The sequence below is a fragment of the Poecile atricapillus genome, chromosome 12, assembly GCF_030490865.1.
Source record: "Poecile atricapillus isolate bPoeAtr1 chromosome 12, bPoeAtr1.hap1, whole genome shotgun sequence".
NCBI lineage: Eukaryota > Metazoa > Chordata > Aves > Passeriformes > Paridae > Poecile > Poecile atricapillus.
The window spans coordinates 19,821,424-19,834,778 of record NC_081260.1 but is presented as its reverse complement, the minus strand read 5'-3'; the positions used below and the strand labels follow the sequence as shown (position 1 = coordinate 19,834,778).

The window sequence follows — 13,355 nt, the reverse complement described above, 5'->3', positions numbered from 1 at the left end:
GCTGCGTGTCTGACAGGCAGAACCTTCAAATGGCTTTCACTCTTTCCTTCAAGACAACCAAACAATGCACAGAATTCACAGGATATGAAAGCTGAAAAACTCAAGAGTGGCATCCATGGTGGTCATGTGAAAGATGTGGTCGTTGGTAGCACAAAAAGTGAGATGAAATAAAAGCCACCCTGAAACACAAAATGATTCATGAGGTGGTTACGTAAGACAGCAGGGCCATAACAGCGTTGAAGTCATCCTGCAGAGCATCAGGCTGGGGTGAGAGGGATGAATCAAACCTGAGCTTCCACTGGGAAAGGAAGCTCAAGCACCACGAGCTGTGGCTTCAAACAGCTCCTGACAAGGTCCCCCCAGATAAAACCTTGAGGGTGGGCTCAGCTTGGGAGGAGCAGTCACACAACAGCCATGGGGGGACACTGGCTGCAGGAAAGAAACCATCTCAGGTGGGGATTTCTGTGACATGGCCACTTCCCTCCCCTGCAGGCCAGGACTTTGATGTGCTCCTGTAACACATGCAGACAATTGCATATTTGGTTTAATAGTTTATCTTTCTTTTTGCTCAGCTGAATTGCTGCCTTGTCCCTGAGGAGCTTTTATCATTACATTAGAGATCTTACTTTTGCTCTGACAGATGCCACAAACTATCTATAAACTCTGGCAGCCAGCTACAGATATCTGTTCTCTGCAGATTGATGGTACATCACTGATCCCCCCGTGGAGAAAATTCACCTCACTCTGGAGAACAGCCCCTGGGTTGAAGAAAGCACACTGCAGGCTGCCTGTGAGGGCAGATCCCTCTGAGGACAGACACAAAAACCACACCAGAACCAAACCCCGTGATGGTGATAGAGACCGCAATCATCTCTCTCCTTATTAAATTACATCACCACTGCTGATTGCATTTCTCTCTGGAAATGGTGCAACTATCTGCTATGGTTATCTACAATTTAAGTGCCTTTCTATTTCCCCTGTTCTCCTGCCTCAGGAACTTGCCAGTGTTTTGTGGGGCTTTTGCACTTGATCAATCCCGTGTTGCCATCTGTCTGCTGCTGACAAATCCCATTCAGGAGCACATCCCTGCAGGGGCTTTGAAACCCTCAGGATGTGTCGATGGATGTCACTTACTTGAGCTGATCTGTTCCCCAGACTCCCTGGTGGCTTCCCCTGAACAGGTGAGTGTTCAGCTGCTATAAATCAGCTGAGCTCTCCTGGGACTCATTTATATCAACCAAGAATACAGCCCAAAATCCAGAGTTCATTTCCCATGCATCAGACTGTCAGACTGCATCCCTTGCTGAAAGGACCATTATCAGCAAAAGAAAAGCTAGAAACACTTGAAAAATGGTGCTGGAACTGGATTTCTGGCAGCCTGAAGCAGGGGCAGATGCTCCTCACCAGCCCTTGTCCATTCCCTGGGCTCACCCACAGGGACAAGAGCTGGCTTCTCCCTCTGAGAGTTTCTTGTGTTTGTTGCAAAGAACAGAAAACCAAACCAGAAGGCAGCAGAGGATAAACAAAAGGTTATTGAGAACTTGGGTGACAATTTCCCTTAAAAAAGTAGGTCAGAATTAAGTGGATAGCTGTTTTTGTGGGGACCATTTAAGAGTACAAGTTTGGGAAACCACACAACAGAAGTCAGTTTAAGGCTTTGCCAAGCCCATCAGGTTCAAGAAGATTAAAAAAATGAATGTAAGAAAATATAGTTGTCTAACAAGGAAAAAAAAATCACCCCTGTCACTAAGGGGGAAATAGAGAGATGTCACCAGTTAATTTTGCAATGACACAAACTGGGGAATTCAAAGATATTAAAGGATTCAGGGAAGACACGATTCATGGGAACATAACCATGTGAAGAACTACCCTTAATCAATGCAAAGAATGAAAATTACAACAAAAAGAAAGCGAATCTCAGAGCTCTGCCCAGGATGCACAGACGGCCACCAAGCTAAAGCTGCAGCTGATGTAGATGAGGGTCACACTGTGCCCCTTCTCCTGCCAGCAGGGCCAGTGGCAGGGCTGCTCCATCCCCTGGGAGGTGCCTGGAGCTCAGGGCAGTGTCCCAGAGGAGCAGAGGGTGCTCACTGCAGGCTCAGCCCCTGCCACTGCCACAGGGGATTTCTGCAGCACTGTGAGCACCCAGAGAGTGTGCTGTGCACTGTCCCCTTGTCCTGGCACTGCTGTGCCCATCCCTGCCCTGCCCTGCTCTGCCCATCCCTGCTCTGCTGTGCTGTGCACTGTCCCCTTGTCCTGGCACTGCCTGGGCAGCTCTGCCCTGCTCTGCTCTGCCCTGCCCTGCTCTGCCCATCCCTGCTCTGCTCTGCACTGTCCCCTTGTCCTGGCACTGCTGTGCCCATCCCTGCCCTGCTGTGCCCTGCTCTGCTCTGCCCATCCCTGCCCATCCCTGTCCATCCCTGCCCATCCCTGTCCATCCCTGCCCATCCCTGCCCATCCCTGCCCATCCCTGCCCATCCCTGCCCATCCCTGCCCATCCCTGCCCTTCTCTGCCCATCCCTGCCCATCCCTGCTCAGCTCTGCCCATCCCTGCCCTTCTTTGCCCATCCCTGCCCATCCCTGCTCTGCTCTGCTCTGGCAGATACAAGAGGAAAAAATATGCAAAGCTTCCCCTGCTCCCAGCTGTCAGGATTGCAAAATAAATCAGAGATTTGAATAAGTTTGCTTAATTTTTATCTGGATTAAGGGAATCATTTATAGAAGAGAATCATTTGTAGTAGATAATAGAATACATTTTCCTCTATTTTCCTCCTTCGGAAAAATCTATTAAAACTGTATAATTAAAACTCCTGAGCATAGTTCAGCTAAATGTTTTTAATTGAAAAATGGTCTATTTTAAATTTTTTTATTTTTTTTTTTAAATATAAACACTGTCTATTCTCATGAGAAATGTCACTGAAAATTATTAGCTGACATTCTTCATCAAAACTACCAATAAAGCTGTTCTTTACTCACTCACCTACTCGAAGCCATAAAATTTCAATTTGAAAATCTTGGCCAAATAAAAAAAAAATTCCTTTGTCTAATTGCTTTTACTGGCAGTAACACAGAACCTCCAGGGAGACACAAACCACGCTGTGTGACACACAAAGCTGTCCCTTCCCCTCAGGACCCCACTCTGATCAGCCAGGGACCAAAAGATGGGATCCCTTCTGGGTGGGGTTTTGGCTGTGGGGTTTTTCCTATTTCACACTCCAGGACAGTCCAAAGGGAGCAGAGTTTGCCTGCAGACATCCCTGTGCACTCCTGATGGAGAATAATAAACATTTATTTATTTAATAATAAATAAAATTAATAAACCAGAGCCAGACTATCCACGCTGACTCTGCTGTCAAAGCTCACACTTGCAGGTTATTAGCAGATCCCTTGCCACAGTAAGTTATTCATTTCACACAGTTCCACTGAGAACAGAATTAAAAATGTTTACTTACTGATGTATATAGGTATCCTTCACTGTTCATTGCCAGGTACAATTTGGTTTGAACCCCCTGAATCGCCACCACTCGTAAACCCACAGGTATGAGGTTAAACAAAGCTAGGAGAGAAGGGAGAGCAAAATTAATCCTTTAGTGTATGCAGATCAAATAGAAAATGAAAGCAGAACTGGCAGAACCAAATAAAAAATGTCTCCTCATGCAGATATAAATTTCTGTGGGTGCTACAGAGCAATGCTTCCCCCACCAAGTCCTTTTCCAGCCATCTCCACCAAGAGCTCAGGAATGATCTGAGGGTATCAGAGCATCTCCTCACTCTGCAGAGCTGGGCATTGCTGACAGCCAACAGAACTCACCTGCCCACAACAATTCCACACAATTTGCGTTTTCTTGTGTGGTTTTCTTTTGCCATTAAGTGCAAAAAGGAATCCAGAAGCAAGCAAACAAAAGAATTTTCAAGACAATCAAAACGTTTTTTCAAAGTCAGTATAAACATTTTGACCAAGAGGAAGGAAGAAGATGAAATTCAGAAAAGCTGAAAACCATCATTAGCATCTCAAAATGTTTCCACTTATAACTCATTGGGGTCTAATTCTTCCTCTTTTTTAGAGGAGAATGGGTTTGAAAAAACAGAGTTAAATAACTTCAAAATGAAATGAAATGGCAGCATATTCTTTAGATCAACTCCTGAATCTGTGCTTTCAAAATTGAGCTGCTTTGAATGTTCTGCTCGCATTTCTGCTTGTACACATGCTAATAGTGGCAGTATTTATAAGCACAGAAACAACTCTTCAAAAAATGAAGATTCCGGTTTGCAAAGTGGCAAATTAAAAAAAAAAAAAGCAAAAAAAAGCTGGGATTCATGGATATGTTAGGATTGAACACAAGAAATAATGAGCTGAATACAGTACTCTGTGTTCAATATGTAGGATTAAAAATAAAGGGGAGTTAAGAAAATTATCATAACCCAAAACATCTCTTTCCACTCTGTAGTAGAAATTCAGAGATGGAATAAAGTGATGCCAAACTACTTCTCATTTCCAGTGATTTATTACTTGGCTGAAAAACTCGTCTGCTTCAGGCTGAACTTTGATATTTATGGTCACTGTCTAAAGCCAATTTAAAACCAAATTATGAATATGAAATATTTTTATTATTTTCAAAATTATGGCTAAGAATGATGACTTTTTATAAATTCCTTTTTCAGCCTGAAAACCCCCAAATGGTCATACTTTAATAAAAAAAATTACAGCTGGCCAGCATTTAACACAGATCCCAAATTCTGCATTTGGGGCTGTCAAGAGCACTTTGAGTGCCCTGAGGTCGGGGCACCTTTGAGCACTGAACTTCCTGCAATGGTCCAGCACAGCAGAGAAGGTGGAAATACCCAGAACTAACAAATAAATGCAGGGCATCATCAAACCTGTTTTTCTTTCCCTCCCATAGCCAGGAGAGCCCATGCAGACACAAACACACACATGCAGACCCTCCTGACGCTCAGAATCAACACCCTCTGCTCTTTCTCCACTCTCAGCTCTCCAGTTCTGCGCAGCTTTTGGCAAAAGAATCTTGGATTTTTCTCTAAGGGAAGTGGATTCTCCGTTCATTCTATCAAATGGTGGAGTTTATTTGGGGGAGAAAATATCCCCTTGGACACGGGTCCCTTGCAGTTCAGCCCCAGAAAGCAGCAGCAGCAGCAGCTGATCTCTGTGTGGGACAGGATGATTTAAAGCCTGCAGGTCTCTCCAAAGGTGATTTCTCCAAGGCACATTTACAAGGAGGGCAGTGCTGGGGTATTTTCAGCAGCAGAGTCTGAGAATGGGCTCAGCAAACAGTGCTGCAGCTGAGGAGGGGACAGTGAGGGGACAGCAGGGACACAGGGGACAGCAAGGACACAGGGGACAGTGAGGGGACAGCAGGGACAGTGAGGGGACAGCAGGGACAGTGGGGGGACAGCAGGGACACAGGGGACAGTGAGGGGACAGCAGGGACACAGGGGACAGCAGGGACACAGGGGACAGTGAGGGGACAGCAGGGACAGTGAGGGGACAGCAGGGACAGTGGGGGGACAGCAGGGACACAGGGGACAGTGAGGGGACAGCAGGGACACAGGGGACAGCAGGGACACAGGGGACAGTGGGATGGGACAGCAGGGACAGAAGGGACAGTGAGGGGACAGCAGGGACATAGGGGACAGCAGGGACACAGGGGACAGTGGGGGGACAGCAGGGACACAGGGGACAGTGAGGGGACAGCAGGGACACAGGGGACAGCAGGGACACAGGGGACAGTGAGGGGACAGCAGGGACACAGGGGACAGCAGGGACACAGGGGACAGTGGGATGGGACAGCAGGGACAGAAGGGACAGTGAGGGGACACAGGGGACAGTGGGGGGACAGCAGGGACACAGGGGACAGTGGGGGGACAGCAGGGACACAGGGGACAGTGAGGGGACAGCAGGGACACAGGGGACAACAGGGACACAGGGGACAGTGAGGGGACAGCAGGGACACAGGGGACAACAGGGACACAGGGGACAGTGAGGGGACAGCAGGGACAGTGGGATGGGCTGCAGTGAGGAGCTCCTGGCTGTGTTTTGCTGGCAGTGGCAGAGCCAAGGCTGATCTCTCCTGCCCAAGGGGGCTCTGCACTGATCCATGGGTGCCCTGCACTGAGTGATGGGTGCCCTGCACTGAGTGATGGGTGCCCTGCACTGAGTGATGGGTGCCCTACACTGAGCCATGGGTGCCCTGCACTGAGCCATGGGTGCCCTGCACTGAGTGATGGGTGCCCTGCACTGATCCATGGGTGCCCTGCACTGAGCCATGGGTGCCCTGCACTGAGTGATGGGTGCTCTGCACTGAGCCATGGGTGCCCTGCACTGAGTGATGGGTGTGCCCTGCACTGATCCATGGGTGCTCTGTACTGAGCCATGGGTGCTCTGCACTGAGCCATGGGTGCCCTGCACTGAGCCATGGGTGCCCTGCACTGAGCCATGGGTGCTCTGCACTGAGCCATGGGTGCCCTGCACTGAGTGATGGGTGCCCTGCACTGAGCCATGGGTGCCCTGCACTGAGCCATGGGTGCCCTGCACTGAGTGATGGGTGCTCTGCACTGAGCCATGGGTGCTCTGCACTGAGCCATGGGTGCCCTGCACTGAGTGATGGGTGCTCTGCACTGAGCCATGGGTGCCCTGCACTGAGTGATGGGTGCTCTGCACTGAGCCATGGGTGCCCTGCACTGAGTGATGGGTGCTCTGCACTGAGCCATGGGTGCCCTGCACTGAGCCATGGGTGCCCTGCACTGAGTGATGGGTGCTCTGCACTGAGCCATGGGTGCTCTGCACTGAGCCATGGGTGCCCTGCACTGAGCCATGGGTGCCCTGCACTGAGCCATGGGTGCCCTGCACTGAGTGATGGGTGCTCTGCACTGAGCCATGGGTGCCCTGCACTGAGTGATGGGTGCTCTGCACTGAGCCATGGGTGCCCTGCACTGATCCATGGGTGCTCTGCACTGATCCATGGGTGCCCTGCACTGATCCATGGGTGCCCTGCACTGAGTGATGGGTGCTCTGCACTCATCCATGGGTGCCCTGCACTGATCCATGGGTGCCCTGCACTGAGCCATGGGTGCCCTGCACTGAGCCATGGGTGCCCTGCACTGATCCATGGGCTCTGGGCTGCTGCCCCAGCTCTGGGACACATTTCCCTGCAGCCAGTGCAGGCTGTGTTCTGGGGCCACAGGTCAGAGGGAGGAGCAGTGGCTGTGGCTCAGCCTGCTGGAATTGGGGAAGGGGCTGCGGGGAAGGCGCTGCCGGAGCTGTGCCAGCACAGCCACAATCCTGCCCCAGCTCTAAGGACAGGGACAGTGGCACTGCAGCAAGAACGGGACAGATCCTCTCAGCAGCAGCTGCTCCTGCCCCTGTTGTGTGGCTGCAGGAACAGAGAGCTGTCCCCAGCCGTGCTCACAGCACCCACAGGCACACAGAGCTCCTCTGCAGCCCCCAGAGGGGACAGCAGCACGGAGGGGACACCTCATCTCCTCATCTCCTCATCTCCTCATCTCCTCATCTCCTCATCTCCTCATCTCCTCATTTCATTTCCTCATTTCCTCATTTCTAGGGGCTGACCCTCATGTGCACAGGTATGACAGAAGGGGTGGCACAGAAGATAAATGAATTGCTTGCTGCTGTGATCAGCTGGTGTCAGCACAAAATAACCCAAAGCCGTTTGCATCCTCCTCTTTCCCTCCTGCACTTGCATTGTTTCAAACAGGAACATAAGGATATCCATCCTCATGGAGAGCTAAGCAGTGCCTAAGGGAGAGATGATCCCTGCCGTGCTCCTTGTGCAGTATGAGCTGACAGAGAAACACAGCTGCACACGAGGGGCAGCAGGCCACAGCTGGATTTATCAACATAAACATTTCTCTGAGCTCTGCCAGTCTTGGCTTGGCCACCTGGACCTTTCGACACCTTCTGCAGGGCATTGTTCCCTACGCTGCCTTATTTCACCAGTCTTGAAATATTTTTGTCCAGCTATGTGAGACCCTTAAGGATTTTTCACACACCAAATCAATGCTCTAGTCGTTTTTTCCCCTTTTCTATTAATCCTCAAAGTTGTAAAAAATCCAATCAAAAACGACAAGTAAAAATGGCCAGAGCTGTTCACAGAAAACCTGAGGGAAAGCTGCTTGAAAGTTGATGGTGCAATTTAGAAGACGTAACAAATAATAACAACAGGGAAATGTTTAGTTTCAAATGCTGCTGAAGTCCCAGTTTGTGAAATACCACGGCACTGTTTGAATGAGCCCCTGTGTGAGAGTGGAGATAGCATTATTCTATTTCAGGCTCTGAGTAGGCGAGCAAATTTTCCCTGCCGAAAAAAAAATCTAATAAAATCCGAAGGACAGCAATGAACTTCTCTGGATTACCATGGAGATAACATTTGCTTTGTTTGCCACATGTGTCATCATTACCTCCTCTAGTTGATTATTTCTGTAAGTGATTTTTATCAGTATTTCTCCCAGACCCAGCAGGTCTGAAGGGTGTTGGTGCTGCTGCTTGCCCAGGACAGCACTCGTGAGGGGCCTGCAGGGAGGGACAGACACCCCAAGCCACAAACACACCGTTCATTCTCGTGTCACTTACTATAACTACTGTCTTCCTCTTTTGTTCCATCAATTGTTCCATCTGCTTGCAACTGCAAGTGGTATCCTTGCCTGCTGTAGAGCTTTGTTACTATACCTTTAAGCTGAGGCTCTGCAAAGAAACAACAGTGAGATTAATGTGGGAAATCCTGATGTGCCGTTCCAAGCGAGCAGGAACTGAAAAACAAATCTGCAGGTTTCTTCTCGAGGCTGAGCTAAGGAAAAGACCCAAAACAAAAGCAGGGCTACCAGCTTTGCAACACTTCCCATTTATGCTGAGATCAAATTCATGTCTATGAAATCAATTGCCAAAATGATTAAATGCCACTTTGGATTACAAGGTGAGTAGCACAGTAAAATCTGCTTCCAGTGAATACAGATTCCAGCAGCGCTGCTTGGCCTCAGGAGCACAGCCCTATCTCATTTAAGATTAAAAATGAGCTGGCAAAGAGTACATTCTGTCTTTTAAAAAGGTGTGAGTTCTTAGATGGAGAGGAAAAAGAAGAATATTACAATAGCATTAGTAAGAGCCACAGTGACAGACGAGAGCCTAAATATATAGCAGCAAACGTTTAACACAGGAACTGCTGCAGCCCTAATAAACAAACCCCCATCCCTCGCTTCTCCAAAGAGTACAGAGCATCCAAAGAGATAAACTACTCAATGAACATATGGAAAATGGAGAGGGAAACCCTGAAATCCAGCAATGTGTGGAACTGCAAAATAAATATTACCAGAAGGGCTGAGGTAATTACCTCATCATCTAGAAGAAGAAAGATCAAAACAACGCATAGTTTGGATAGATTTCTTTTTTCCATGACCATCCTCAGATTCACAGCTAGAAAGCAAGGTATCTCACATGGTTTTGTAGCATTCTAGACCAAAAGTATACAACAGCAGGGTATTCTGTCAAGTGTGTCATTTAAGATATCTGGCTGAAGCATCAGGAGTAATTGCAAAGAAGGTCTACGTCCACTGAATCCCAATGACATCTGCATTGTAGTCATGCAGACACAGAGTGCTGGAAATGACACACCACATCCTCACAGTGTGCTTGTCTCTGAAGAGAGTGAGATGTTGTGGAGGGAGCTGCAGGGATTCATGAGCTCCTGACAAATGTAGCTGTGTGAAATCAGACTCCTCGTGCTTGTAACCCAAGGCACTGGGGAGCTCTGCTACTGCACTTCGCTTTAGCAGGGGCCCAAGGCAAAAGCTTACAACAGTTTGTGTCGGTGAATTAGATCTTATTTGTGACTTGGTGAGAGTCCCAATGGAAACACAACTCGTATCTACCAACTTTCCTGACCAGAAATGGTTCCAACCCTGACTTTGGCTCTTTAGCCATAATCCATCCCAGAGCTGCTGGCAAACTGCGAGCAAGGCAGACAGGTGGAGTGGCAAAAGCACCAATGCTCCAGCACAGCAGAGCCACGGCAGCACTGCCAGAGGGCTTTGCTCCTCCCACACAGAAAACAATCCACTCACATCAGGGACAGCGTGTTCTGTGACCCCGAGAGCCCCGTGCCCGCAGGGCAGCTGCAGGTATGGCATTCCTAGAAAGGCACGGGGCGTTGGAGCAAAACTCTGCAAGGTGCCAGCAAAAGCACAAAGCCTCGTCTGCAATCAGCAGATAAAGCAAGGCACGGGCATTCTGTGGAGCAGGACACCAAACCAGACCCCCAGAGCATGGAGTTATTGAACGTACAGCTGAGAGAGATGGTGTGTGGGAAGTGCCCCGCAGCATCTCCCCACAGACACAGCCCTGTGCTGGCATGTGTGCCACAGAGGGACCGAGCTGCCTCGTGCCACAGGTGAGGCACTGCCTGCTGCCCAAATAAACCAGAGGAACACGACAGGGAAAGGACAGCCGGGGGTACCCAGCTCAGTCAGGCCATGCGAACCAGAACTGGCAACAACCGAGGCACAGCTCCCCCTTTCCCCACAGCTGCCACACATCCCAGCTTCCACTGCATCGAACCAGCCAGCCCCCCAAAGACAGAACCCCTGCCAACCTGGTCGCCTTCTTCGCCTTTTCTTGGAGCCAAAGAGTTTGACCCTGGAAAACACATTCAACTTGTTCTTGTCGCAGCTTCCCTTGCTCTTGCTGGGGCTGTTGACACACTTACAGGCATTGGACTTCTCCCGCTCCCTGGCTTGTCTCTTCTGGCGGATCAGGGAGCTGGCGATGGCCGCGGCCATGGCCGCCACCGCCCCGGCCGCAGGGGCTCAGGCTCTCGGGGGTCTCCGGCCGGCCGTGGCCAGCATCCTGCTCGGCCCGTCCCCAAGGCTGGGGCCGCTGCCGGGCAGCCTGGCCAGCGCCAGCAGCGCCGCTCGGCACGGCAGCCCGGGCACACCGGGGCGAGCTCCGGAGCCCCGGCTCCAGACGCAACAGTTTCGCTCAAGCGATTTTGTCCTCTGGGATCTTCCCCTTTTGACTTTCTGGTGCTTTTTTATTCCTCTCAACTTCTAGCAGGGGAAAGTTTGCAGGCAGAGCCGAGCGTTTCTACGGAGATCACGCAGATCGCTTGCAAGACATCCCTCCAAGCTTCTCCAGACGCGCTATTTGCGGGCAGCCATGGCACATCCACTTGGTGCAAGATCATCGCATCTCTCCTCGCCCCGATTTCTGCAGTTAACTTTTCTCCCCACCCGTCCCCTCCCCATTCAAATCCCAGCAAACACCTGTTAGACTCCAGCAGGGGCTGTCCGGTTGCAGGGGTTTTGTGGATCCCTTTTCCTCTTCTCGCCCAAGCGGAGACCCGGAGCGCTGGGGGCCCGGGCCGGGGTGCGGATGCCCCGGGAACGCCTCGGGCACCTCGGGCTCCTGACAGGTGAGCGCAGCCTCCCCCGCCCGGCACGCTCGGGCCTCGCAGCGCAACACTGGCAGCGGTAAACAAGAGCTCCCGAGCCGGGACTGCAGCGGCAGGAGGAGCAGGAGGAGCAGGAGGAGCAGGAGGAGCAGCAGCAGCAGCAGCAGCAGCAGCAGCAGCAGCAGAGGCAGGATCCCTCCGGCAGCGATGCAGGCACCGCGCACTCGCCACGAGCCGTGCGCTGGGTACAGAATTGAGGCGACGCAGAAACCCCTTATCACCACCCCCTCCTCCTCCTCCCGTGCCTCCTCCTCCTCCTCCTCCTCCTCCTCCCGCTCCTCTCCCGGCGCGGCGGCGAGCGGAGAGCCCTGCCCGGCGCTGGGGGCTGCGGGAGGGGGAACCGGGGCGGGCAGGGCCGGGGGAACCGGGGAACCGGGGAAAGGGGTACCGGGACCGGGGAAAAGGATACCGGGGAACCGGGGAACCGGGGAAATGGGTACCGGGACCGGGGAACCGGGGAAAGAGGTACCGGGGGAGAGGATGCCCAGGGCCGGGGGTACCGGGGGAAAGGATGCCCAGGGCCGGGGTACCGGGGCCGGGGGTACCTGCGGCGCTCGGAGCCGCCTCCCGGGAGGCGCAGACACCCAAACAGACGTGACTGCGGTGAACAAACAGCACACCTGGCTGGCAGCACCGCCGGGGCTCCAGCCACAGCTCTGCCTTGCCTTTCTTTCCCTCATCCTCGCAGGATGTCCCCTCTCTGCCTCACGGGTTTATTGGAGCCTTTTTGCCTCTCTCGCCGTTCCTTTCCACCGCCCGCTCTCAGCTCCAGTTTTGTGGCAGACGAGGAAAGCCTCAGTAGTTTCCTGGTCGCTGCCGTGTCCCTCTGTCCCCCCGGTTCCTGTGTGTCCCCCGGGGCCAGGCTCTCCCCCAGCCGCGTTTGTTCCCGCAGTGCCAGCGAGCCCCGCACGCCCTGCCCGGACCCCCGGAACCCCGGGACCCCCGGGACCCCCGGAACCCCCGGCTCTTCAGCACGCCCTGGGCAGCTGGAGCCTCAACCAAAGCCACTTGTGGAGATAAAGCAGCGATCTGCAGCCCTGCAGACAGCCATGGAGAGGGGTTATCCCTGGTCGGGGGGATTCCCAGGCAGGCAGAGGCAGGGTGGGATGTCCCTGGGAGATCCACGCTCCATGCAGGAGCTGAGCCCGACAGGAATGCGATGGCAGGGGCTCTGGCACCAAGGCTGGGGGACACCCGGGGCTCCAGGGACACCGCTGTGAACGGCTGGAGTGACAGCACCGGGCTCCGGCCGTGCCTCCACACCCGGCCAGGCTTCCTCTGCCCCCTCCTCCTCTCCGCAAAAGCAGGGGCACAAAAGCCCTGGCACAGCCGGAGCCGTGTGCCCAACACTCACCCAGCTGAGCCCTGCAAGCCCCGCAGCCCTTCCCCTGGCCACGAGGAGCAATTCCACATCCCTTCCTTCCCCTGGCCACAGGGATGAGTTCCACAGCCCTTCCTTCCCCTGGCCACAGGGATCAGCTCCACATCCCTTCCCCTGGCCACAAGGATCAGCTCCACATCCCTTCCCCTGGCCACAAGGATCAGCTCCACATCCCTTCCCCTGGCCACAAGGATGAGTTCCACATCCCTTCCCCTGGCCACAGGGATCAGCTCCACATCCCTTCTTCTGGCCACAGGGATCAGTTCCATAGCCCTTCCTTCCCCTGGCCACAAGGATCAGCTCCACAGCCCTTCCCCTGGCCACAAGGATCAGCTCCACATCCCTTCCTTCCCCTGGCCACAAGGATCAGCTCCACAGCCCTTCCCCTGGCCACAAGGATCAGCTCCACATCCCTTCCTTCCCCTGGCCACAAGGATCAGCTCCACAGCCCTTCCCTTGGCCACAGGGATCAGCCCCACATCCCTTCCCCTGGCCACAAG

The 13,355-nt window shown here is 52.7% G+C and overlaps 1 protein-coding gene across 4 annotated transcripts in view; it reads right to left on the bottom strand.

Moving 5' to 3' along the window:
• Positions 1 to 13,355, bottom strand: part of FGF13 (fibroblast growth factor 13) — a 215,355-nt gene that overhangs the window by 41,201 nt on the left and 160,799 nt on the right. For 3 of the 4 annotated variants that reach the window (XM_058848229.1, XM_058848231.1, XM_058848232.1), the window contains exons 3-4: positions 8,606 to 8,716; positions 3,453 to 3,556 (exon numbers count right to left, since the gene is read on the bottom strand). In XM_058848229.1, the coding sequence (XP_058704212.1) occupies positions 3,453 to 3,556; positions 8,606 to 8,716 (215 nt within the window). Of the gene's footprint in view, positions 1 to 3,452; positions 3,557 to 8,605; positions 8,717 to 10,616; positions 11,250 to 13,355 lie in introns of those variants that run through there. The other variant, XM_058848230.1, reaches the window with a different exon arrangement.